General features: G+C 43.4%; 2 protein-coding genes across 4 annotated transcripts; one reads left to right on the top strand and one right to left on the bottom strand.

The window, feature by feature from the left end:
- Nucleotides 1-31: 31 nt before the first annotated feature.
- LOC115389762 (uncharacterized protein C4orf54-like) lies at nt 32-11,074 on the top strand. Its single transcript, XM_030093341.1, has 2 exons — nt 32-4,349; nt 7,501-11,074. Exon 1 carries the CDS (start codon nt 32-34, stop codon nt 4,325-4,327), a length of 4,296 nt encoding a protein of 1,431 aa, XP_029949201.1. The 3' UTR covers nt 4,328-4,349; nt 7,501-11,074.
- A 478-nt stretch (nt 11,075-11,552) lies between these two features.
- On the bottom strand, nt 11,553-25,931 carry LOC115390010 (microsomal triglyceride transfer protein-like). 3 transcript variants are annotated; one of them, XM_030093661.1, is made up of 19 exons: nt 25,775-25,931; nt 25,259-25,360; nt 24,291-24,478; nt 24,042-24,185; nt 21,901-22,008; nt 21,600-21,716; nt 21,395-21,534; nt 21,158-21,308; nt 20,374-20,531; nt 20,087-20,255; nt 19,807-19,914; nt 19,362-19,574; nt 19,058-19,269; nt 18,865-18,962; nt 18,622-18,743; nt 18,296-18,523; nt 17,456-17,580; nt 13,520-13,690; nt 11,554-13,428 (listed from the first exon to the last, which is right to left on the bottom strand). In XM_030093661.1, exons 2-19 carry the CDS (start codon nt 25,317-25,319, stop codon nt 13,281-13,283), a joined length of 2,661 nt encoding a protein of 886 aa, XP_029949521.1. In that variant the 5' UTR covers nt 25,320-25,360; nt 25,775-25,931; the 3' UTR covers nt 11,554-13,280. The 3 variants fall into 3 exon arrangements, with proteins under 3 accessions (XP_029949522.1, XP_029949521.1, XP_029949520.1); XM_030093660.1 differs by having other exon boundaries at nt 25,259-25,474; nt 25,775-25,930; XM_030093662.1 differs by lacking the exon at nt 25,775-25,931 and having other exon boundaries at nt 11,553-13,428; nt 24,291-24,501; nt 25,255-25,711.
- Nucleotides 25,932-27,925: the final 1,994 nt, after the last annotated feature.

Below are 27,925 nucleotides of genomic sequence, written 5' to 3'. Positions count from 1 at the left end.
AGAGGACCACCTGACGGTAAGACCGGACTAAATGGAAGCAGCGGAGAAAACTCTCACTTACCGAGATGACACCGGACTTCACGGGAAGCTGCTCACGGACGACAAGGAGAAGAAGCCGGCGGACAGTAAGGACCACCACCACCCCGCCGGGACGAACAGCGACGAGTCCAACTATGTGGACCTGGACATGAAACCCGAAGGCCCCAAGACCGTGAAGGTGTCTTTCACGGGCGAGGGGAACCAGCTGTCGGTGAAGAAGCAGGATGAGAGGGAGCGTCAGATCATCTCAGAGGAGTTTATTGAGGAGCAGGAGGAGCAGGAGGAGGAGGAGGAGGACCCCGGGCCCGTGTCGGGCGAGCCTCCCCTGGAGACCAAACTTTCCGGCTCCGATCAGGACTCTGAGACCGACAAGCAGCGGCGGGCCGAGCTCGAACCCAGCGACTGCAGCGAGCATGTGGGCACCGAGAGCGGGGACGAGCTCCGCTACACGGACATGTACCTCAACAGCAAGACGGAGTCGGACGACGGCGCCAGCGCGGTGCTGTCCGACCACTGCGGCTCCGACACCGTGGAGGACGAGTCGCACTATATCACCACGCACGAGATCCAGCTGACCGAGCTCGACCACGACGTGGACTACGACCTGGGCCGCGGGACCTGCTGGGAGTTCGAGGACGACAATCTGGTCTACTCCTTTGTGGATTACGCCTCTTTCGAAAGCGATGAAACCCAGGAGGGGACTCTGATACTGGAGGGCAGGAGCCAGGCGAAAGTGCAGTCTAATCTTGGTGGAGCGGTTGTCAGCACCGAGCAGGAGGAGAGTGATCTCTGCGACTCGGACAAATGCGCCAGCTCAGACGAAAGCGTCGGCAAAAACCAAGGCGAAGACCCCAAGTCGGGGAAAATTCACTTATCCATACAAACCTCCTCCAGGGCCGTGAACGACCTGGCCAGTGTTTTTGACAACGCCGCCTGTGAGTACGCGAAACACACGGCAGACAGCAGCCACTACTCCTTTGTGAGCTCTGGCGCCAGAGCGGGCCCCCTGTGCGACAGAGCCCAATATTTCATCCCTGCTCCGGGCCGTCAGCACCTCGCAACCAAACTGAGACGGAAAGATATTAATGAGTATTCCAGTGGAGCTTCCAGCTCCATCAGTGAATTGGACGACGCTGATAAAGAGGTGCGTAATTTGACCGCCAAGTCTTTCCGGAGCTTGGCGTGTCCATATTTCGATGCCATCAATCTTAGCACCTCCAGCGAATCCTCCGTGTCGGAATATGGGCTAAATAAATGGTCGGCTTATGTAGACTGGAACTATGGAAACATATCGCGGGGAGGAGAGCGCAGCGTAATTGCGCACAAGACTTCCAGCGCCACGCTGGAAATGAACAGGACGGTGGACAGTACGACGCACGGGCAGTCTATTACTGGAATAAAAGCGCCTCAAACCAAAATGTACGCCTTAAACAAGACGACTTCACAGCAGGCGACGTCGTCCAGTAAAAACATCCAGCTGAGAGATCCTGCTCAGACGGCGCAGCGCGGAGTCACCTTAAATTTCCGTTGTAATGTTGAAGAAGGAAGCAGGGGTCCAAAAGGCTCCAGGAAGGCACGGACTGGTGAGGTTGCGGGCACTTTTTTGGCCAGATCAGGGTGTGAAATGCAATATCACACAGACAGCATGGGAGACACTCACAAAAGGGCCATTTTTGCATCAAGTCTTCTGAAAAATGTTATTTCCAAAAAGATGCAGTTTGAGCAGGAGCGCAAAATGGAGAGAGGTGAAATCTGTGACACATATCCAGCAATCGGTCAAGGGAGAGGACTTCAGCGCCAAATCTCAGAATCGGGCTCGGGTTTCACAGTTAATTCTGCTGATGACCAGCGGCCGGAGGGGGGGAGACCTGGTTCCTCCGCCTCTGCAGAGGAGACAAAGCCCAGCAGGGTGCCCGAGGATTCAGAGAAGGGACAAGGTGAGCCTCAAAAAGCGCTGCTCGTCCACAGTGAAAGCAGTGCCTTCAATGCTTTGAAAGAAGACGGGCCGCAATCCGGAAAGGAGGCTGAGCTGACGCCCGGCGGTGACGTGCGGACTGCTGCAAAGGAGGGATTAGACACCAACAGCATGCTGACAAAACTGCTTTTTGTCCCAAGTTACCAGATTGTTCCCAAGGAAAAGGATTTTACAGAAGATCTAACTGCTGCTGGCTCCCAGAAGTGTGACAAGGATTTAAAATCAAACATCAATGGAAACGTAGTTGGCAAAGAGGGGATTGAGAAGGGAGGTAAAGCACCCGAGATTAAAATATGCCTGAGAAGCGTGAAAGAAAATAAAGGCTGTACACTTAACATTGCCAGCCTGCTGACCCCCAAAATAAGTTACAATGTCAACACTTTCAGGACACCAGACGAAACCAGGTGCCACATTTTGTCCGCAGCAGAAAGGGTTCCAAATTTCACCGTAAGAGATATCAGAGAAACTAAATGCAAGTTTCAGACACCAATTTATCATGTCAGGGACGTGCGGAAACTGGTCAAAAGCTCGTATCGCTTTGTCTCTTTGGATAACAGTGAGAATAAATGTTCAGCAACAGCTGATAAGCTTGAAGAAAAGGCTAAAATGGAACCCGTTAAACATGTTTTACCTTCTCCCATTGTGATTAAATGCAACTCTGTTAAAACCAAAAATAACTCACAGAAACAAGCAGAGGCCGACACTCCATCTGAAACTCCCCAGAGTGAGCATGCACCTTCACAGTGCCTGACTAGCAGGGTGCCGGCCGTCGCAGCCAAGCAGGGTCAGTCTGAGCAATCAGAAATCCAAGCCAACCTTGAGAGCAAACTTGCAAAACAGAGGCAGGAAAAGTTTGCAGGTGAGACGGCAGACAGGAGGAACGACCCTGCTATTCCAAAGCAGGATGCACTTGAGAAACTGAAAGCCGCAGTCAAAACAATGGAGCAGCTTTATGTTTTCGATAGAAATGAGTGGAAACGGAAAACTCAGGCTCCACACCCGATCACGGGCAGCCACGTCCTGTCACTCATTGCCAAGGAGGAGCAGGGAGCAGAGGAGCTGGAGGTGACAAACACTGACAGGATTCCTCAGTCTTTAACAAATACCACAGGCATCGGCAGACCGCAGGGAGACAAACAAGCAACTAATATCATACATGTTCCCTATAGCAGTGACACTTTTAAAATACAGTCTCAACAAGGTAAAACATTTACTAACAAAAGCGTCCTTCATTTCGGCAATAAAGCCCCCGTCAGTGTTAGTTCAGAGCACTCTGTTGCACAGAGCTCTGCGCTGCAGCCGTCATCGACCGTGAAAAGCTCTAAAGCGCCGCTGCCTCCTCTGTCAGTGAAAATAGAGCCACCAAAACATGGCCAGGTGGAGCAGGGAAAGGTCAAAATCAGTCCCACTAATCCCGCCGTCGCACAGGGCTGCCCAGACTCGGAGAACTACCTGACTATACCAGGCCTGGGCTACTCCAACGAAATCAAAGTGCTGCAGCGAGAGCCGGCGTCTCGGGAGGGAAGCTCGCATGTTAGTGAGGACAAAGCGGCCGACAGCAAAGGGCCTGAGCTGAAAAGATCCCCTGTAAGCGCGGAGTATCCAGCTACAACCATTTACCATCACTTGTCTGCAGCGGCAGGGCCTCCAAAACAACAGCAGGTGTTACGCTTCTCCCCCTCGGTCCCCTCCGTGTCCCCCACGTCCTCCTCTGGAGACACTGTCCTACAGATGCAGCGGAAGATGCTTTTAGACCCCACGACAGGACATTATTACCTGGTGGACACTCCGGTACAGGCCACCACCAAGAGACTGTTTGACCCTGAGACGGGCCAGTACGTGGACGTGCCCATGTCTCATTCACCGGTGGCTCCCGTCACTCCCATCACCCCCGTGACCCCCGTCACCCCCGTCACCCCGGTGCCTCTCTCTTTGTCCCCCCTGGCACTGAACCCCGGAGCGTACGCCCCCACCTACATGATCTACCCGGGCTTCATCACATCTCCCCCTTTAGCGGCCCAGCCGGTGCTACCGCCGTCGCCCTGTCACTTGGAGGAAAACGCCAAATTCACCAAAGGTGTGGAAAACAGCACGGCGGGAGCAGAAAGCGCTTATTACAGCGCGACGAGGGAAGCTCCGCCGGCGCCGCCGCCGAAGCTCCCCGTGAGCCTGGGTCACGTGACCGCCAGAGGAGGCGTGGCGGGCTCCGAGAGGAAGCCCGTCATCAGCATCACCACGCAACAAGGTCCAAGAATCATCGCCCCTCCCTCCTTCGACGGAACAACTATGAGCTTTGTGGTGGAGCATCGGTGACCAAGAGGACATCTTCATACATGTAAGTCTGCGCAAAACTCCACCCAACGATTCTGTGTGAAGTAAGGACATGCTGTCACAGTCCTCTTTGAAAGAAACATTTCTGTCCTTTATGCACTTTGGTTTTCTCTTCTTCTTTGTGTCTGTGAATGTAAATGCTCAACCTGGGAATTCATTAGTCTGTGAAGCAGATAAAATACAACTTCAGCTGACTGTCACAGTAATCTGAGCGCTCAGAAGTTGTTGTTTATGCCAATTACAATGCTGGTTTAGTTTACATCATCCTGAAGCAACCTGAAAATACCTTATTAGCCCGATATCTTTATTGAGATGTGTACTAACACAAACATCAGTCAAAATCTAGCTTCATTGCTTAATTTAGACAGAAACTCAGAGGAAGTGATTCAGCTGCTTTGGTTCATAAAAACATGAGAGTTGATGATACTAACACTTCATTATGACTGTATTTTATTATGTACGCAAGTTCAATTTGTCTGTTTTTAGTTGTCAAATGTGATGATTTGCTCATTTTCTTTGTTTGTGATAGTAAACAGAGTATCTCAAAGGTTTTCGCAGTGTTTCCTTTTTTTTTTTTTACAAAACATCATAACACATTTTTTAAACGATGCTCTGGGCATAATGTAGAATTTACAGTTCCAGGCACAAACAATTAATTATATCAACTCATCCATCAAGGAAAAATAATATTATAATGCAATCATGATATTGTACATGCTAGTAAACCACCGGCCTTCAGCTGCAAATTAACTTAATTTAATCAATTCTTGAATTTACTTAAGATCAATATATTGATTTAAATCAGGAGAATCTGTGTAATTTTAGAGAATTTTTTGGGAAAATCATTGGCTAAAGATTCTCAAACACAATATAAAGTCACAGAGAGCTGTTGTTAGAGGGGAGCCTAATCCACGAATCCACAATTAGGTTTTTCCAGTTCTATTTTCTCACAATTTTTCACTTAGAACAAAGTGAGCTATTGTCTAGAAGTCATCAGAATCAGTGTGAAATCTTCTTATTATTATTTTTTGGGTAAACACTGCTAAAAGAGGAGGCCTGCTAGGCTGCTCTCCTGGTGTCAAGTCAGTGTTAATAGACATGCAGTAGCTCCATGACAGGTAACCTGACTCGGCCGAGCTCGGCCGTGAGATTAGATTTTCAGCTCCGGCTCACAGCTTTTCTCTGCATTACACATCGTCGGGCTATTTTGATGGTGTGAGACGAGTTTGTTTACACGGTTTATTCTCAGGGTTGGAAAGTGCCACAGGAAACTGTTCCCGTTAGTGACACCTTACATTAAGTTATTCTTAATCACTTATACATGTTTTCATTGCTACTATAGTGTTGCAGTTCTTCAGTGTTGTTCGTACCTCATATGAACAAGAGCGAGATAGAAAAATATTGCTCAAATTTTTACAGTAATGATCGCAAATCTATGAAATTGATGAGCTGCAACAATTTGATTTCTGAAATGACAGAAGCTTATGAAAAAGCGAAGAAGCAAATGAAATCAAATTTTAGTTAGTAAAATATATTTTTATATATTTACTGTCAGTGATCCATGTTTTTGCTCTTTGCAAAAATCCAACAAGGACCATTTCAGCAGGATTGTGTAATGCGCTTTGAGTCATTTATTTAAATAACACAGGAAGAAACGTATGTGTGGCACACAAACTTGCATATAGTTTTGTGACTGGGGAAATGGGGCAAAAAAATGTTCGTTCAAATGCAAATTTCTACACCACTGCATCACCATAAACTAAGAAGAAGAACGTCTGCACCATGTTGGCAGCGTCTTTAGGACATGTCAGGCCTATAGTATGCCAAGCTCAGCTCTATGTTGTCAGATTTAACCGGCTGTACATTCTCATCATCCATCATCTTCAACTTCAGCTGCACTGTGTCATGTATTACTTACCATTAGCTTGTTAGCACAGATTCATCTGCAGCATCGCGGCGTTAATGGTGCTGTCTGACAGAGCTGCACTGACTGATCCACTGGCATTTCCTGCGATTTTCAACATGTGCAACCCAGACAAATAGATGCATTCTTTCAAAAACAGATGAATATGTGGATCAGGACACAGAATAAATAATACCAGAGTCTTTTCATTCGTTCATTCATTCATTCATTCATTCATTCATTCATTCATTCATTCATTCATCCTGCACAACTCAGGAGATTTAAGATTTTATTGGTCACTTGAATTTTCCTCATTTCTCACAAGAGGCCCTCACAGCACATCAGTGCAATAAAACAACATATTCAAGATAAATTGAAAGCATTTTCTATACAATAAAGATATATCAAATTAATAATAAAAAAAAATTCAAAAACAGATTCGAACAATTTTAACATCCCGATGAGCTGCAGCTCACTCTTTCATAGAGAAGAAAATGAAAGTTCATTCTTCAGTCCCGATGCAGTCACACACATGCGGACACGTACAACTAGCTCGAGTCAATTCTCAGCTAATGTGTCAAAGCAACGACACAACTGCATGAGCCTGAGGGATACATGTCAGCTGGGTGGGTGCGTGGCAGGCGGAGGTCTCACATAGGGTTTAGTAGTAGTGTGAAGAGAACACAGTGTGTGTGTGTGTGTGTGTGTGTGTGTGTGTGTGTGTGTGTGTGTGTGTGTGTGTGTGTGTGTGTGTGTGTGTGTGTGTGTGTGTGTCTTGGGGTGGAGGAACATAGGGGCATGGCTGGGATGGTGATGCAGGAGGAAAAGGTCAGGCAATGTAAAGTATTTGTTGTGCTGATGCAGGCGGAGGACAGCTGTTCGGAGAGATCAGATGCTGCTGCAGCTCCAGCTTGGAAGCAAGTCGGCGGGACTGAGACGGGGTCAACTTTTTATAGCCCCCTCCCCCCCCTCTGCTTATTCCTAAACGGGGAGAAGGAGGTGGAGAGCGCTGCCGACCTCCATAACTTCTATGTAAACAAAACGAGCAGCGTGGCTCTGGCGCCGATCTGGGTGAATTTGGTCAGCTGGTTCAGGACCAGGAAACTTCATGACTGAAACATTGATGCATTTCTAATGGAAGCTTCTGTCAAACTTTGAGCTCCGGTCCTCTCCAAACTCCTATTATTTACACCTGGTTTTCAGTGGGTTCACCAGTTTAACGCTCATGCTGTGTCTTCTTTGTCCCCTCCAGATATCTCTGCCGAGAAATCGGCCTTCGCCCACCCAGTTGTCCCTCCTCATCATCGACTCCCAGGACTTCCACCGACCCTCGCCGTCATCCTTCAACCCCTTCACTGTTAAGTTCTTCATCCTTGCAGCCGACATTACTGCAGTCTGTACATCATGGCACGATGTAGAGTTAACACGTCCATCCATGCTCTGCATAAATCAGCTTTGTTTTTTTTTTGTTTTTGTTTTTGTTTTTTCCATTCAGCTGTTGTCTAGATTTCCCATTTCTGTTTAGATGATGTATATGCCATGCAACATGTCTTTTCAAAAGGAAACAAGGCAGGCCACATGTTATTTATTATTGGTCAATCCCATTTTTACAAGGTTTAATTTACCAAATGTCTAAAATAACACTGTGTAACTTTTGCTCTTTTAAATAAAATATTTAATTAATAAGGAATAAAATGCAGCCGCACTAAAGGCAATGCGCTCAAAGGTTTCAACAAACTCTCAGGCCTAGTGGCTATTACTATGTAACTTATCCTCCTGGGCCTACTTTCTGGCATTATGACTTCAGTTGGGCTTCCATGTTATCCCTCCATCCATCCTCCTTCTATTCCTCTTTTTTTAACTTCACACTGGTGGCTGGAGCCATTCCCAGCTGACTCAGGGCAAAGGCAGGGTACACCCTGGACTGGTCACTTGTCCATCAAACACTAACGCTGAACATTAACGTCATGGAGGCGAAACTAAGACCTCAAAACGATACAAGTGTATTATATATCAGTGGCCCAAAACAGAAATCAAACAACAAATGGTTGAAGGCTAAAAATGAAAGTTTACTTCTTTTTGAGTCATGCTTTATGACCTGGATGGCAAGAATCTGGTCAATGTGACCTTTTATTGACCTGCTGAGACCAGCTGAGCTGCCCCCGTGTTTGAGTGGCCAATCGGGCCTTTTCCTCTGCAGCGTCTGAACCGGAGGTCTACTGTCAAGGCATCACTCAGCCTCTCTGGTAAACAGGACTCATGATGCTGGAAAGCTCACCCTGGAAAAATACACTCGCTGTTTCATTTTGCAGCAATGCCGGAGGGATCACGGGAGTTTGCCAATCCGGTCGTTAATAGCTCAGGGAATTAGAGCCAGCTTATGGTGTGGAGTATCTTGTGTTGTACGGTGGAGCACCGGGGCCAGTGTAATGAGCCTCCTAGTGCTTGTATAACTGCAGTGAAAGCAGGACATGAAGGATGCTCTTGGTCGGTTTTGGGCTCCTAAAACTTATTCAGTTTTCCATATTTTAAGTCACAGTGTTTGGGATGCAACCTGCATGGTTTGTTTGGATCATAGGTTTGTGTTTAGGTGCCGTTGTGTTGAAGTTCAGGACACACACTCATGGTTTCCTGTGCAAAGTGATGCAATTAATGTCAATCTGCAAAGACTTTCTACTCTTGATCTCTCATGTTGAAAAGAGTCAGCGGAGGAGGTTCGGACGTGTGATTTCTCTGGAGGTATTCCAGGCACATCCAACTGAGAGGAGATCACAGGGCAGACCAGAATACCCTGGAGGGATTACATACCCCTATCGGGCCTGGGAATGCCTCAGGGTCCTCCAGGAAAAATGGAGGATGTCTTTAAGTGCGGAAGACATGTGGACCACCTCGCTCAGTCTGGTCCCATGCAGCGGAAAGTGGATGGATGTCGGTAAAATAATCAACAAGATGCCAGAGGCAACATTTTTAGAGTGCTATAAGAAAATTTATGAGGACCGGTCGGGATGCTGCCTTTAAAGCAAGTGGCTGCAAATTTAAGAAAATGTATTTATTTTTATTTTTATTTTTTTTATCAAAAATGTGCTGTTCAACAAGAGTTACACAGTCTTAGCTTAAAACACACAATCCAGCTTTTATCTGAAATGTTTTTTCATGCAGTGTTACGCAGTGTTTCGGGGACAGGGACCATTTACGTGCACTGAAGTGAAAAAAATGTAAATGAAAGTTAAAACGTGAACCTTGAAAGAAATTGCAGTGAGAAGTAAGACTGCCTTCTTTGAAACCATCACTGAAAACATCTTCCTGTTATGATTTTTTTTTACCTTTGATAGCAGTTTTCCACATTCACTAACATTTTGCTGGTTTTGTACGCCGTTTAACATCTGTCACTCACATAAAAAGCTGCCGATGCCTGTAAAACTGATAGAGTGTGAAGTGCTGAATGTTCATGTTTTTAAAGTGTGCTCCTTCAGGAAAGAGAAACACACTGTGTGTGTTGCTCAGATAAAACAGAGCTGGGACTCGGGTTCAACACAGTACTTACGTCACTAAGTAGCGTTGGGCCTAATGAGTCGGACCCAGCCGAGACGTTTAGAGGATAACTTCCTCTATTTGCACAGGTTCATTTTACACATTTGTGTAATGAGATGGGAGCTGATGCGTGTGTGTCTGAATGTGTGTTTGAGGCCATGAGTTATGTCAGGCATTCGAGCATTTTGTGAGTACAACGAGGCGTTGTGTTACATCCCCGCGACGGGAGCGTACCGACTTAACACGTGCCCGGTGTGTCTTTACACCTCGCTGCAATTTCTCATATCAACGCAAACCGTCCGAAGTCAAGTTTTGTTATAGATGATAAACTAGTTTCACCTGATATATATTTGCTTGACTGTTTCTGCCTTGTTTCCATTTGAACATGCAGTCAGGCATCATGCGTTGTGTGTGATTTGGCTCAGCTGTTCCAGCAGTTGTGTAGAAATGATGCAAAGTGTAGGTGGCGATTTTTAGCACGTTTAAAACAGAAACATCCATTGAAGGTATTTGGAGCTGCTGGTCAGTCTATGTACCTTCCTGTAAAGTAAATATGTTGTATTAATTCTGGGACAACACACTTATTATGAACTGCCCCATGAACTGATTTCATTATATGCAAGCAATTCAATGTTGCAGATTTTTTTATGCAAATTGAGGTTAAAAGTAACTTAAATTTATAAATTCAGTACACTTTGTATTTTTTTTAAAGTAGCATCAACTGTTTTGTCCCTGAGTGAGCAATGCAAATAAAACTGATGCTTCAGAATTTTGATTTACTTTAAAATGTGCAACAACTAACTAGCAAAAAAAAATATTTTGTTTTGTCAATCGAATGGAGAAACATGTTGTGCTGCATAAAACTTTTGAAATATATCTTTGTGCAGCAGCTTGTCCAAAGGTGAAAGTTGACAGAATTCATATTTTCTATTTATGACTTTTTATTTTGTCTTATTTAAACTAACTAAAGGCCATAAGAAATTAAAATTTATTAAAAAAAAAAAAACACTTTAAAGTTCCATTTTACCAAAAAATATTTTGTTATTCATTTCATTTACATCTTTTTTGAATTTTATCTGTGAATAATTCTACTTAATGCACTTGGATTGTTGCTGTTTTCATCAACAAAGGCAGCAACAGCAGGCTGTACACACTGGGTGGTTGATGTTAACATGTTACCTTTCAAAGATTGAGGAATTCAGCCAAAAGTTGCACTGTAAACAAACAAGTTATTTAAAACATTCTTCAAGATGTCTTTCAGAAGCGAAAAGCAAAAAAAAAAAAACCTTGATTTTGAGGTTAAATATGGGAAACTGACTGAATCAGTGCTGAATTTTGTATGAAACGCGACGGATCGGGTCAAGTGTGATGAGAGGTCTGAGATAAGTGCTTACAGTAAGTGAATGGTTACTAAAAAGAGGGCACGCGTTCAGCTGCAACACGCCGTTGGCTCCAAAGACATCAGCTCATCTGTTTTCTGCATGATGTGAAGTGTGTTGCGTGGCTGCCCCAGAAAAAGCCAGAGGTCGGGATGACAGCAGAGGGATGCCTTGAAAGGAGAAGTGAGTGCTGTGTTTGCACTTACCGGCTTGAAAGTTTGGAATATGATGAATGAGTGTAATGTAGACCGAGGAGCCTACATACGTCTGCAATAAATTCAAAAATACAAGCGACTGAACATGAGTCTGTGTGTTTGAATCGCTTTAATGTCTTCTTATGGGTGACAGAAGCACGACTCGCCACTGTTTCTGGAAGGTGTGTGCTTTTCACTGACGAAAAACAAAAACAACGATGGACTGAAAACATTTTCTGCATTATAGACAAACTGCATCTGGAAATAATAATTGAATAATAAAAACAAATAAGAAGAAAAAGGAAGATTTTTTTCATGATATTCACATATTTGTTCTTTAAAGATTTTTACAGATCATCATTATCAACACTGTAAATTACTGTATATAAGACAAGATGCTACTATTCATCTTGTGGCTCCTGCAGCTGCCCAAAAACATTCACCTGAAGGTGTGTGCAGTGACAAATTGATATCCGTCTACATCGATCTACAATTCAAAATTCTTTATATATATAAGTGCAATGAAGAAATATTTGCATATGAAAGTATCTTTCAATTGTCCAAATACTACAGGCTGATCGAATTTTGAGTGATTTTTGCTCGTAAACCATCCAGTTAAGGAGAAGAAAAAGACTTTCTTTGACACGCCCTCACTAAAACTCACCAATACGATAATCAGAAAAAAAGACAGCAATCGAACAGATTTATGCCAACAGAAGTGCACATTTGGCATCTGTAAGCGTGCAAGATTAGCTTTCTGGTGACACTGAAACATCACCCGGCGAGGCTTAAGTTTAACCTGACAGTTTGCCGCGCTGTTTACTTGGTTGCCATGGACGCAGCGAGACTGGCAGACACTGGTTTGCCCACAGCTGTTCTCGGCGGTTCCTAAAGAATCTCCATTAAGGCCCAGTTGTTGTGTTTGAATGCCAGGAGCGGCTCTGATGTCACAGCTGCGACACAGGAAGACACAAGATTTATGGCCTCACCTGGATCAACAAGTGTGTGTGTATGTGTGTGTTGCATTTAAACAGCAAAACAGTAACGTGTGTGTGTGTGTCTCGTAGTGGAAAAACTGAAGTTTACAGGGCTCATTTATTGCATTTTAATTTCAAAGCCAACATCTTTTTTAACTCGGAAACAAAAAGTTCAGAGTTGTTTACCACCCATTTTTAGAAAAAAAAAAAAAAAAAACACAGCCATATACAAAAGCTCACATTCAAGTGTTGATGGATTGATTTTAAATTATCAGTTTAAAAGTACAAGGAAAGTACAAAGTAATAATGAACGCACACACTTTATTTTTTTTTTTTTCATTTTTGTAAGAGCAAAAACAGCTGAATTACTAAAAAAACAGAATTAACTTGGATTAGTTTCTGGACACACACGTCATTTGAAGTTGTTCTTCTTTTAAAGACACGTGAAATGCTGAAGTAAATCCCTGTGTCCATCCCCCAATGACTGTTTGCACTTCTGCAACGTTTGTGCACAATTTCCTTTAATGATGAAGCGGAGAATTCAGATCTTTTCAGGAGAAAAATGTGAATTCAGAGTATATTTCCAGTGTGGATATTTACATGTAAATGTACCAGGGAAAATTTACAGTGGTCCCACAAAGTATGACACATAGAGGAAAAAAAACAACATCTTGAATGTGCCCATCATAAATACATTTAAAAAGACAATGCAAGGATCCCTGATTTAAAGCAAAAAGTTGAGGAAGTGAAATGACTTAAATACTCTCAGGAATGTAAACATTGCATGTGTCGTTCAGAAAAAAACAAAAAAAGAAAACTAGAAATCTTCCACCACATGTTTTTGGGGGCCTTTCAGTGGTTGAGTATTGCAGACCTGCTTCTGTGCAGGTGAGGAGTTGGTATCTGTCCCTGGTTGCAGTGACCCCTCTAGGGTAGTTTGCCGTGTTTTCTCTACCAGCTGGAGTCGAAAACCCTCTTGCACATGTTTGAGTTCTCCTGATGAAGCGGGAACTCGGAGCCCGGGATCAGGAACTTTCTACCCTTACGAGACACGACGCTCTTTCCCGACGACAGGCTCTCGTATTTGGTCAGACGTTCACTGAAAGAAGAGAGAAACAAGGTGAAATTGAGATTTTGCTCGCGCTGAATAAGACCACAGTTTGATTTTATGAGACGAGTTTAAATAATACCTGACAGGGAAGGTGGTTTTGTCCATCTGCATGCACACTAGGAAGGGGTATTCGGAGAACTGGACGGTGGTGATGAAATCCAGGGACGACTCTGTTTCGAAGCTGACCTCCAAGCCTGCTTTCAAAAAGTCCATGTCCACGGTAACGTTACCGCTCACCACTAAAGCTCCCCTGAGAACACACACACACGCACGAAGCACCAGTTTAAGTCTCAAAGCTCAGCAGAAGCATGAAATTCAGGTGAATGAAAGCATCAATTGTTAAAAAAAAAAAAAAAAAGAAAGAAAGAAAATCCGTTGGGGATCCTTCACAACATCAGCCTCTTCCAGTCACGGTCCATTATGACTTGGGCATAAGTAAATGCGTGCTTGTATTACTCCACTGGGAGACATTTGCCGTGTGGAGGAAGTCAAACAAGAGACACTTTGCTGGTGAAATTGTCCTGGGGGTGTCAGAGTTCAAACGCATCCAGTAGCATGAAATCCCAGAGTCACAGCGACCCGCAGCAGCTGGCAGCTGCTGGATGTGGCAGCTCGCGCTGCTTCTGCTAACTCACCAGTCCAGAGTGAAAAAGTCCCCACAGCTGTGCTCTGCTAGCTGGTTCCACCACACTGCTGTAAACCCAGTACTTCATGGGATGTTTTTAAATTTAATGGCTGCCTCTGAGGACATTTAGTGACTAACACTGAGGCCGACAGGGAATAATGTGTTTTGCCTTGAACTGAGAGCCTCTCTGTTCCTGATTTGTTGCACTCTATTCCTGAACTGACCATTCAGTTTGTTGGAAATTCATCTTGAGTTCTTGCAGCCTTGGTGTGTTTTCTCTGTTTTCTTTAACCAGGTGAGATCCTACTGCGTAAACTGCCTGGCTGGATTTCAATGCTACGACTGCATCTGTAGCTTCAAGTTTGAAAATGTTGTCCAGGAAAAAAGGAGCATTTAATATGATAGGAAAATTATTCTCCCTGATTAGTTACTTCTGAGTTTCCAAAATCCTCTTTAATGTGAGGCACTGGTTCCTGTGTGTAAAATATGCACAAGAAATCTTAAAGGTGTAATACAACATTTTGATTTCCGGGTGGATCACCTAAATAATTGGTGGGTCCGTTTGTCAATCATTCTGACGAGCTGCTTTCGTAAGGCGGTTCTACGTGCTTGCGCCCAATCAGCTTCTCCCTTTTGCGCATGCGCATTCAGAGTGTTTATGTAGCCGGTGAGCTTCTGAGCTAGTACTTACCGATGGCGAGTCTGACATAATGAAACTGTAACTGTTTCGGAAAAAAAGCTTTATTTATGAGCGAGGCGGATCGCAGAAACTGTAAACAGAGCCGTGCACGCCGGAGAAGAGGAGATCGCGCTCGTACACTTCCGCGTTTCCTGGGAGAAGCAGGAGAGCCGGGCGGATGGTCTGGCGCATGCGCGTTGTTCAAAAAGTGAGTAACAGACTTGGGGCTTCGTCTTTTCGAGAAAAACGTGTATTTCACCTTTAAGAAACTACACAATTTCTTCGATTTCTCAGACTCATCCTCTGTCAGGCCTTGTGGACAAAAACTGAGGTTGTCAGTGTTAATCACGTTAATTGCAATTAATTGTGTGGTGCAGTGAAAGGAAAAATCTTTTTAATTGCAATTAATGGCAGAATTCTCTCTTTTTTTTCATTTTACTTTCATTGTTTTGGACATGGGTTTTTTCACTCCTGTGCAGTTCACTTGAATTATATATATTAGATTCTTCATATGCCACTTAAAATTGTTACAAATACATGTATGGCTGTCCATGTTCTATCACCAGATCACTTATTTCAGATTAGTGTGATTGTTTTGCTAATGGTGCAATTACTTATTTTTGAAGTAGCATAAGAGTGTGACCTGATATATTGAACTGATCTTCCCTCTAAGCCTTGGTTTCATGACCACACTGCTGTAGCATTTTGTTGAAGATGTATTTCTGAAGTAGACAAGTGGGTCTACATGGCACTTTTTACTCATTTGAATATGCGTTGATGCGGAGCGGTTCGTCCAGCGTCTCCGAAGCGAAGTAAAGCCGAGACGCCGGCAAGTGGAGCTCATCAGAGTGTAACAACTTCCCCTTAAGTTTCAAATCAAAAGTGAGTGCCAGCCAGCCGGTGCAGCGCTGCCCATGCAGACATGCCTTGGCAGAGATGCCAGTGTGGTTTGTTCTGCTGCTATAGATAGACCGCCTGTCTATTATCAGAGTGGACGAGGTACAACTATGCTGATCCATTCACCTGCCTCTGCCATTCCCCCCGCACACAAATAATCCTCAAGTTGTGACCCCCGATGGAGGTCTTGAGACTGGAGGATCATTTAAAAAAACAGAAATCCAACGGCTTTCACACCTGCTGCAGCCAGACTGTTTCTCACATTTCTGGGCATTAATGCTGGATCACTGTGTTGTAACTTTTCATCATGTAACGTCACCGATGCAGAAACTGCCCCGCTGAGGGCCACTAATGACTTGGAATTTAGGTACAACACTTGTGATTTTATATTTTTGGACATTTATTCAGGAAAGGAAGCCATATTGAGACGAAGTAAGATACTGTTCGAGAAGGGAATTAAACACTGAATAAGACTATTATTAAGAGGATTATTCTAACTGTTCATAGACACCGTCATCGCCTGTATGTATCTGTAGCAACATATTAGTTAGAATGAAGTCTACTACTTTATATTTTTCCATATTTATCATTGCTTTCTGCACTTCTGGTCCAGTGCGATGTTGCATTTGCTGCTTTATGTATTTGACACATGCAGTGGGAAATATAGCTTATTTAAATCTGAGGTGTTATATGTGTTACAGAGGGTGGGAAAGTAATTATCCAGATGGGCCACATGGGGATATTAAGACTCCTGGTGCAGGTCAAACAGCTCAATATGACTCAATGAAAAGTAGCTTGTTTTCAAAAATATTTATTCCTATTGTGCTTCAGTCTTGATTTTCTGTATGTTTTGTCTTTTAATGTCAACTTAGGATAGAATCCTTTGGCACTATGCTCTATCCATCTAAATTAGTTCTACTGGTCAAGGTTCCTGCAACCATCAAATTTGCAAATATATATATATATATATATATATATATATATATATAAAAAACAGACACCTTCAACATCAAATAAAAGCTGTTATTTTGCAAGTATGACGTACACTATCTTTGATTTGACTCTTAAAATGTTTTAACCTTCAGCAGGCCGGTCAGGGTCAACCAAAATCCAGGTTAAATAAAACATCTTACATTGTACCTTATTCTATATTTTTAACAATGTTTCACATCTATTAGACAGTGCTGCACTTACTTCATTAAATCATACGCACTTGTCACATTAAATGGCTTAACGTTATTGCTTCAGATATGAGAAAATGATATTTGGACTGAACTCAAACTGCATTTCAATGTTAAAAATCTGTGACATTACTCTTTAAACCTCATTTCATCACCGGATGCCGACAGCAAACCGACACCGGAGTGATGATGTGCTCTCTTTTCAGCCGCTACTGTTGACCATCAACTGCAGGATTTTAAAATAGAGCGCCAGACGGGTCTGATGTCACCTCCACACAAACAGACAAATGAGAAAGGTGTGAGGCACAATGCTGGACCCGGTCCAGACGGCCGCTGGAACAAATGAATCAGACGACGCTTATAGACCCTCTAAAGTTCATGTCAACCCAACATCAGCAGTGATCTATTTGTAATGGAGAAACATGGCTGAATTATGTAAATTTTCACAGTGATTGTTTTTACTGAGGGCTTTCTGTGCACTGGGAGTGTGTAGCATCACACTTTACCTCGAGTACTCTGCACACTACCACAGATAATTTATCATGTTCCGTGACTGTACTTAACCTGTGACCCACATACGCCCCGCATAACATGATGTAAAGAGACGCCCTGACTGATATTCATGAAACAAACCTGTTGTTGACACTGGTCTTGGACTCCCTGTACCACAAACTGATCTCCATTCCTCCCGAAATGTCGATGGCCAGTCCTCCCTGAAACTCGACGCTCGCCCTCAGACCAGACTGCAGCTGGATCACCTGCACAGGATCAGCAGACACAAAATAACAATGATTTTTATCACACAAAAAAATATACTTCTTTCAAAATAGAGAATGCATCAAAGGGATATCACTCCTAACATATCCTAAAGACCATTTCTTTAAAAGTATCTAGAGTGTAAGTACTTAAAAATACGAGATCCTTGTATCAGCTTCACACTTTTAGACAGTGCTGACATTCACCCTATTCTGGTCAACAAATAAAGGCATTGAATGTGATCACTGACTATCTGTGTGTGTGTGTGCACGCTCACTGTTTGCATGTCTGACCAAATACAGAGCGCACGTGGCAGCCATCATGACTCACATGACGTCTTCTGATCTGACTACTACATTGTAAATGTTTTATGATGATTATTTTCAAATGATCGGTGTGGTGTAGAGGGAGCTGCTGTCAGAGATAAAAATGTTCATTCTTATGTGTTTGTCCCTTATTACTGCAAAAAACAAACCCGTTTTTAATAAATAGTCTTAATGGAACAACAACCAGGCTCACCACTTCTTATCTATTAAATACGCATTTGTGTTTGTTGAAGCTGTTTTTATAATCTATGCTGTTTTCCTGAAGTAACCCTGAACTATTAAACTGTGTTTTAAAGAAAATAAATGGTTATAGGCCCAAGAACTCGAATGGATGGTGAAGGGAATGCTGAGTAGTATCATGTCTGGACGAACTGCTGGTGTGTCTGCGTACCTCGGAGTGATCAGACAGCAGGATGAGGCCCTTCACCACATTCATGGGCTCTCCAGTCATGGAGAACATTTTGGACATAAGATCACTGTAACCCTTGAAGAAGGTGACAGGTCGCAGCTGGACGTCAAACAGCAGCGCTGACATGCCAGCAAAGGACTCCAGGTCTTCCTCTCCTTCATCGGGCGTGGCTGCGATGAGGGACTCCAGTCCCTGGGCCTCGATTGCCACCTGAAATCCCACAGGACAATCCACATTCAGTTTTCGTTTCACGACAGCTACAGGGAAGCTTATGTAACTTTACAAATAGTCGTTAATGTCCTGTTTACCTGGAGTCCGTGGAGCACTGATCCTTTACTGGCACCATAAATATTCATGTTGCTTCTTCTCAGGATCCCAGAGCCTGAGTACAGGATGTCCAGACTGTATGTGGACGTCATGTCAGCCGATTCTGGACAGAGAATACAGAGAGGCATGAAATCACTGGCATGAAATACAAATTACATTTATATTAATAACCCGATTGCTCTGAATATTATGGAATTTTTTTTTTTTTTTTAATTTGTACTTACGTGCCATAAATCCTGAAAATGCAGATGAAGACCCAACTTTTGCAAAACGGTCATAGTTGTGGGAAATCATGTCTTTCATAGCTTGCTGCATTACTTTGCTGGAAAAAGTAAATCACACGAGGTTTAAATATACTTGATCAACCTAAAGATTGGAGACTTGACTGCACTGTCTGGCGTTTCCACGTTGACGCACCTGGCGGGCGTATTGAAGCGAATGATATCCTGGATCTTGGACAGCATGTACTTGTTCATCTCGTGGGGCAGGTGTCCGATGGACAGCAGCAGGTTCTTCACCTCCATGTAGGAGGGGTTGCTGCTGAGGATGACGTCGGCCGCAGCAGCTCTCACGTTCTTCTCATAGATTCGCAGATTCTGGTGGTAAACCCTGTTCACTGTCCGTTTCACCTGAAAACATCAGCGATGCTTTATGTCAGTCGACCCGCTTCGACATTTAGGTAACTATCAGGAAACAGGAAGTCCGTGCCGGCGTGTCTCACCTCGCTGGTCATGAGGCCGACGTCGTATCTCTGCAGGGCAGTGAGGGCGATGGTGCTGTAAGCTCCCACCTCCGACTCTGCATATTTGGTGAAAATGGGAATGGCCTCGGGGAGAAGAGAGTTCTTCAGAGCCAGGAGGTACATCTGAACCTCCGACTCCACTTTTGTGCTGTCGGGACCCTCGAGAATCATCTTCTTCACCTGCACCACGGTCTGAGGCAGGAACACACAGCAGGAGGGGGTTTTTATTTCAAACCATCTCCATACACAATTTCTTACTTTTATAAGCACTGTTCATTATTTAACTACAGCAGGTTGTTTATATCCACAGGAAGCAAATAAAGATTTTGCACTTTGTTACTTTTCTCTGTTGTTTGAATGTAAGTAATACAAAACATTAGTACCTTTTCCACTTCCATCTCACATCATTGTCCTGGAAACTCACCGGTAAGTCGCACTCTCCTTTCAGACACAGTTTATGTACCAGAGCCCCCATAATGATCACCACGGATTCCTTGATGTCAGTGCTGCCGATCTTTCCTTTATAAATATCCTGAAATCAAAACACCTTTCATCAGTGAGTCAAAAGGTCAATGCTGAAAGAGAATGCAGAGCGCAAAGTCGTTTTCTTTAAAACTGATTCAACAATGACGTGGCACTCAAAAAGCAAAAAGACACTCAAACTCATTTAACTCCATTTGAAGGTGCAGGAACTCTGTACTCACCAGCAGAGCCTGAAGCACTCGCTCACTGGGATGAGAGGCAAAGCCACACGCATAGAGAAATCTCTCCTGCAGGACCAAACCTTTGGCATCGGTGAAGTTAAGAAACTGAAGCATGGCATCCAGAGACGCAGGCGTCTGGGAGGAAGTCACAGCATCCACCACCTGAGGTCTGAAACCAGCAGAAGCAGGTCAAACACCTCAAGATTACACAATAAAAAATTCAACAAATCATCAATAGGTCAATGTAAAAAAAAAAAAAAAAAAGAAGAAAGTCTGATCTTATTTACAGAGATGTCTTGCTTGCACTCTTCAACACTTTGAGGATCTCATCCTTGGACGCCTTCCTAATGCTCTGGATGAGCGCCAGGAAGCTGCGAGGAGCCGTCGCCTTGGATAGGCTCGTTGGCTCCAGCTGCTTCTGCTCCGCCTGCCAATGTTCAAAAAGCTAAGAGGGAGAACAGGGGAGAAAAGATTAGACGGCAGATCATCTTCGGTCGGTAATTACTGTACAGAAATACACAGGATCTGTTTACGAATGCCGTGCTATCGAGAGTTGAGCTTTAATAAGGACTTGTACAACTCAACTTGGAAGGAGGTCATAAAGCATTTGAAGAGCAACGTGCATGATGTAATAATTTGTAAGAGTTCATATAAGGTACGGCGTGCTGGAAAGAGTCTGCCATGAAATGCACGGTAAAAAAATACATATGACAGAGAATTGTGATTTGATACATCAGGTTATACTGTGATACTGATTCAAGATTCAAATATTTATTGTACCCTTAGGTAAATTCAGTTTACAGTGAGTGAGTCTTCCCATTTTATACCACACACCTAAAAACAACACAAGACAAGACAAAGAGACGACAGTGCTACAGCTGTGGGACCATACTGCAACTTTTCCAGTAACCTACATTATGAAACTCATAATATAAATTTCCACCTGACAAAGAATAACTTACATTGTGTTTAAGGCAAACTGTAAAATGCTAAACGTAAACAATAATGTGCAAAAACAGCTGCCGATGAATTATCATGTATGAAATGCATGCATGAGTAGCAGGTACTCACTGATGGACAGCCTTTGCACTCGGATTTGACCTTCTCAGCTGCGATACCAACAGCTGCCAGTTTGGCATCAATTGATTTGACAACCGCGGAGACGTCTTTCCCCGCAGCCTCCGCCGGCCCGGACTCTTTCCCCAACAACGTGAGGGTTTGCCTGAAAGGAGAAGACGAGCGCACAGGTTTAAGACGTGCCACCATGACGTATGAAGCAACCAGTCGAATGCGAGTTTGGGTTTTCACCTGGACACGACTTTAGCAGCTGTGGAGCTCCGAGTGTTAACGGCCACCGAGTGTGACTCTTCAGCCACGGCCGAGCGGATGAAACCATCGTCGAGCGTGAACACCGTAACGGAGCTGGACTCCCTGCTCACACCCAGGACCTGGGGATCGATTCGCACGTAAACGTGGAAGCCACTAACAAGCATTCATGAGTTTTTGGATTTACCTTGCTGTGTGTGGTGAATCCAGGCTCTGCCGTCTGACATGTCTCCAGGATTTTGGTTCTGGTTACTTGACCTTTTACTGCTTTGTATTCCACCGTGCACCTTCCAGACACATCGTTCTGCGCAAAGCCAAGTTTGTGTTCGGTTAGCGCACAGCAGTAGTTCAATCCCTAAGTCAACCTGTTCATGTGCTGAAGAGTCCAAGGGCAATAAAACCTTCTTCATCACAGTGGTGTCTGAGTGTGTGTGTTGAGAGGTAGCTGTGACTGATCACACACTCTGAGATCACAACATTTAACGTACCTCTATAACCTTTCCAGTGTTGAGCTGCAGCTGCAGCAGGCTGGCCAGGCCTCTCTTCAGATTCTTAATGGTTGCCGGTTCGGCCCAGTAGGAATAAATCGCTTTCGTCTACGAAGGAATTGGGGAAAACAAAACATGTTCAAGCTCTTTTTTTTTTTTTTTTTTTGCTGTAAAAGTGTTTCTCAAGGTTTTGAGGGACAGATAAAGCAGCAATTGACAAAACAACCTTTGGAGCAGCAGGTCAAACAGGTTATCAAGGCGTCAGTTTGGCCTGCATGAACATGTGTGTATCGTCATGACATCAGGACTATTTAAGATGGACGCAGAAATAAATGTTATTCTATTAAGTGCAGGTCAAAAACAAACCTAGACTTCTTTGGCATTAGCGCATTAAATTTCCCAAAGTGTAAATCCCCTGCAGATATACTGTAACCGAGTGTGACTGAGACTACGTATTTATATTCTGAATGGTTTTTATGGTATATCGTTTAATAGAAACACAACCAATGTAAATAAAAGCTTCCCTGAATAAAAAAAAAAAAAAAAAAGCTGAGAAAGAAACCCGCCACGTCTGTTTTAAAATTACCTCAACTTATCGACTGACATACATGGTAAGCTGAAATATACTGCAGTCTGAGCTGAGGCGCGGTATCAGATGGACTTTATAGTAAATTGACTTCATTACATTCTCCGTTTACACGCTGAGCTGCATGAATAGTCCTTGACTGACATGTCAAACTGTTTCACTCTTATCATGTTTTATTTGCTTTTGGGTCATAATAACTGATGGATCCAAAGTTCAAATGTCAGCTTGGTCTGGACCGGTCCTGCGAAATATACCATCGCACCAGAAGCGGCTCGGCTCCACGGCGGCTCCGTGTCTCAGTCGGGAGTCTGGAAAGTGGTCTATTACATCACCCCACAGTGTCTCCAATACAGTATGTAAGTTATTTGTGGCACCCAACCACAATATCAGATAGGACCACCGTAAATAGACTGTCCACTGCGAGTCTGTGTATTTTTCCTGCCACGGCCTGCCATCGGTATAAATAATCCAACAACAACAGAGAAGGCACTATCCCGCTTGTGACTCTCCAAAATCTGAACATGAACATGATATGAACTTAAGCTCAAACGTTTATCAATGTGAGCTCTAATCAGTGGCTTTTACCAGCTAGTCGATAGTGCAGCAATCGCAGGTAGTTTTTAAATTACACCGTATTATTTAGAGGAAGCCATGTGATTGATCTATATCTACTTTGTTGTGTTGTAAAACATAAAGTATAAAAAAACCCTCTGAACTCTGACCGCACGCCACGCTGGCAATGAGAAATAAAAGGGCTGCTTTCTTAAAGACAATCCCTCTCAAGGTTGCAAACAGGGTAGTTAATGTCCAATTAAGGGCAATAAGAAATGCAATAAGCAAATAAACATGATTGTATATGATATAATGTATAAGGAGCGATGACAAAATAAGTCATTACTTGTTGTGAAAAACTGAACGGACCTGGATGTGTGCAGGGGTTATTTTCTAAACAAAGGCGTAAGAAATGTCATTTATTGTCAACTGGAAAAGTTTTTAAGTTCAGTTTTTAGCCACCTGGCAAATGCACTTATCTACTTTAAAGGATTCACAAATAATCGATGATCCACCTATAAAGTCACATGTCAAAACTTTCCCTTGGGCGCTTGTGAGCAATTTAATCACAAACGCCAAGCAATGTTTATAAATGAGACTTTGAGTGCAAGCTGTATACTACTGCAGAAACACCAAACTGTCAGAGCAGCCTTAATGAGGCAAGCAGTTTATCTACATTAATCTCATCCATTCATTCATTCATTGCCCCACAGAACGTGCTGACCTTTGTACTCTCACACATCTCGCTGGTATTTCCCCTGCCAGCATCACCACTCCGGCACATTCACAGTAACCTCAATGACCTTTTCGCTCAAGAAAATAAATGCAACACCAGAAGTAAAACTTGCGAACGCTACATGAATGGAATGAGTTATGCAGCATAACGCCATGAACTGGTTTTAATTGATGGAGAAAAATGTATTTTTCTTTCCCCTGTAATTCATAAAACTTCTTTAATTCAAAATAAAGAAGAGGAGAATGAAGAGACGTGCTCAGGTCCTACCTTTCCACTTTTCAGATGCAGGAAGAAAGGTTTAGTCAGGGCATCCAGGTTGTTTTTCCCCAAAATGCTTTCTGTTGTGGCTCCATGCAGGACATTCTTCTTCTCCGGTCTGTCAGACACGGGCTCAATCCTCACGTTTGAAACCTGTTGAAGAGAGATCTGTTAGCCTCAGGAACTGCAACTTGTAATAAAAGTCCTTTAAGTCTCCTCATGAATGTAATATGTGGAAATGTGTATTTTCTCACATACCGCCAGCTGAATCAGCTGGTCGTCCTTGTTGCTCGGATCTCTCCAGACCAGGTTGGCGTGGACGTCGCTGGAGATCCTGTAGCCAGCACTGCCCTCTTTTGACCCGCTGGGTTTGTCCAGCAGGACCTCGGTGGTGTAGCTGAATTTGTACAGCTGGTTGTTGTTCAGTCGGGGTCCGGCAGCAGCACCTGAAGAAACACAGGAGACGCAGCTGGTGATCAAACCACAGAGCGACCGGGATTGAGTGTCCGGCTTTTGATGCTTTGACTTTCTTTACGGCATGATCAAGTGAAAGATCACAGATTCTGTCTTTTGCCGCTCTCAGACGAGGATGGGAGAAACTCAGGTGAAGTGATTCAATCAGAGGCTGTCTACCTGGGCGTGTTTCAGCTGAGAGAAGATCCTAATCTCTCCTCTGCTCCAGTACGGAGAGGCTGGCTGTGAGATATGACATTAGGCCACGAGGGAGGACGTACTGACGTGTCAGTATCTGATTTCATCACTGCTCACTCTGTAGTGCAACACTCATCTTCACAGATAAAATAAGAAATCAGCTTTGATCGCTGTCTATGAAAACCTAGACATTTAACAAAATTAAAAACACAAGCACAGACTGAGAACATTTTTCCAGTGATATATTGGTTGAACTTCTTATCAGTGCTGTAACCAAAGCAGTCCTTTATGAAGCCACTCTACAATGGTAATGGATGTTTTTAGCTGTTTTCTGGGTTGCATTCATTCTGGAAACTCTAAATAACTGCATGTTTTTCTCAAACAGTGACACAGCGCTGAAAGATTATCCTCTGAATCTAGATCTTGTCGTCCAAACTGAAACTTCAGGACAATAAAATGTGGATTTTTTGTGTCACTCTGGAAGTATCAGTCTTCCTCTCTCCCAGGTAAAGGAATCCATCCTCCATTAAGCAACAGAAAGTGTGAGAACAGTTCAGAAGGAGGAGTGAACTCACCTTTAGCAGAGGCTGACCCCGAGCAGGCGGCGCAGAGAAGGAGCACAACGACAGGCAACATTATGAGTCCTCCGTCTGCGTCCAGAGGAACCAAACCGGGTTCTGGGGGGTCAAGAGGCTCCGATGGGCCACCGAAGAAAGGCAAAGCAAGCTCGGGCTTCTCCTGTTATGTTTTATCATCGGGGGAGGGCAGACTCCAAACTCCACGCTCAAGTACTAAGTACGAGATAACCTGCAAATCATTAACCTCCGAGGCAGAAGCGCTCAGGAAGCGCTCGTATTGATAGATGGAGCCACGGTGGCTCCGTTTTAAGGACGCTGTTGCGCGTCTGCGCACTAGTTTCTGATTGATTTATCAGGGAAACGAGATTATCTGATGGATTCAGTTCAGGTGAGTGAGGAACACCCCCTGCCTGTGCTGTTTCGCCGCTTTTCATTACACCGCACAATAGTTTCAAAATAAAGGCATGATTTTAAAGTGAAAAAAAGAAGAGGGAAAACAGCGTTTCTACTAACCGAGAGGGTGAAGAGAGAAGTCCTCATGCTGGAAACCTTTCACCTCGTTTTTCTCTGGTCATAAACAGTCGACACTTTGTGGCATGGCTGAGAGGAAATGAGCAGTCTGTGAGGGAGAACCAGTTTCTCTCACTTTGCAACATTTCAGTGAGCCTTTTGGAAGATCTCAGCTGTGGAGTCTGACTCACGTTTAAAAAGATGTCTTGACGACGCACTCAGTGTACCGGTATGTATCAAACATGAAGCTCGCAGGCCAAAAACTGGCCGCCCGGAGGCCAAATCTGGTCCACTGACGTTGCAAAATGTAAAAATGACAAGAAACTAATAAAAAATAAATCTCCTGTCTATTTACAAGATAATTGTAATTCTTGTGTGGATGAGCAGCCAAAACACAAGGGAGGTTTTCTCATTTCATTTGAAAATATTGTGCAAAATGATCTGAAACTCAGAACTGCACAACCAATCACAGCAACAGGCTGCTGTGTACTCTATTCAGCAACACCCAGTGGGTGTCAGTGTTTGTCTGCAAACCGTTTTCTCTCTTTCAGTTTGAGGCAGCTGCTGTGGAATGCAGCTGAAGATCACAACGTCGCCGATTGTAGCTCATTTTTCCTCTGTGAGGTAACGTTATGTAATCTTCCTTCAGTTCCGACATCAACTCCTTTTCTGATCATTCTCATCGTGTACAGAAGAAAAGCGTCACGAACAATTCAGAATCAGCTCTGTTGATATGTGGTATGGTAATAATTGACTATAGCAGTCAGCTGTGTCTTAGATAAAGTAACAAGAGCAATTTCTACATCAAAATCTATTGGAAACAAACAAACAGAACAGCTGTCAGTGCTGATCTTTGGATAATAAAAGGATACAGTTAGGTGCAAAGAGATGAATGAGATAGCCAAATCCCAGAGGGAAACAGGAAATAAAACTCTTTAAAGTGATTAAAACTAATAGAATTTTTACCAATTCTACCAATGATTCATAATATCAACTTGCTTTGTCACAGACATATATCAAATACACAAAAGTTAATGTGAATTATTTGCATTCTTGGATTGTGTGTGTATATGATGAAAGGCAGTTTGTATTTGAGAAGAGTTGATTGGATCAGTGATAACAATCAGGCTGTTGTTCCACTCTGTGTCAGAGAAACAGCAGAAGTAACACCAAGGTATTTGGCTCAAATACAAACACTTGGTTTCATCAGAGTTGAGTTTCTAAACCGAAAATGTTCCTGTTATGTTGAAATACAGGTTAGAGGATTTTGACATTCTGTGAACCAAATCAACAGCTGAACACACCCCAACACAGACAATAATGAACTGAAATGCTATCAAAATATCGCCTGAGCATCACCGGACTTGGATCACAAACTTCTCCACACACAAACTTGTACAAAGAACCACATTTATTCAGATATATATTTACATCTTGTCACAATTCCTTATTTTTTTCCTTCTTTTTTGTACAAGAATCAGGATCACACATGAAACAAAAGTGAAGTAATAATCAATAAAATGCAGATAGAAATCACAGATATGGCACTGAGTGGTAAGAGAAAAGTGTGATCAGTAAACACAGACAATCACATGAAGCTATTGGTGGGAAAGAGGGAAAATTTACGGTGAAAAGATGTCACAAGCAAAAAGTCTGGACATGTGAGGATACTGAAATCTAAGCTGCAGAATTTGTGAATCCTGCTTTCACCTTTACAGGGAATGACTGTTTGTACACTGCAGTAAATCAGCCGCTTCGTCCTGACGTCTACGGCAGCATTAAAAAAAATAATGCTGGTGACTCTAACTTCAAGAGACGTGCGCGTTAAAAGCAGTCATTTCTCTCATCGGTGAAGTGACACCGATCAGGACCAGCATGCCGTTCACCTTGACTCCTGAAAACAGTGCGTCTCCCCATTTTCCAGAGAAAGTCAAAACAGAAAATAAACATCAGTAAAAGATTTCAGGCCGATTTAGTTAAAAAAAAAAAAAAGTCATTAAAAAGACAAAAGGAAAACTAGCGAATGAACACTAACAAACAGTAAAATAATGTGCTGAAATATTTTCTGCCAAGCTGATTTTTTTTTTTTTTTTGGACAAAGAATCTGACTGCTGTGTGAAGCACCATGAAGTTATGGCTGCAGGTATTTTGTGG

The sequence above is a fragment of the Salarias fasciatus genome, chromosome 6 (assembly GCF_902148845.1).
Source record: "Salarias fasciatus chromosome 6, fSalaFa1.1, whole genome shotgun sequence".
Taxonomy (NCBI): domain Eukaryota; kingdom Metazoa; phylum Chordata; class Actinopteri; order Blenniiformes; family Blenniidae; genus Salarias; species Salarias fasciatus.
The sequence above is the reverse complement of the archived record's forward strand: the minus strand, read 5'-3'. Positions and strand labels throughout refer to the sequence as shown.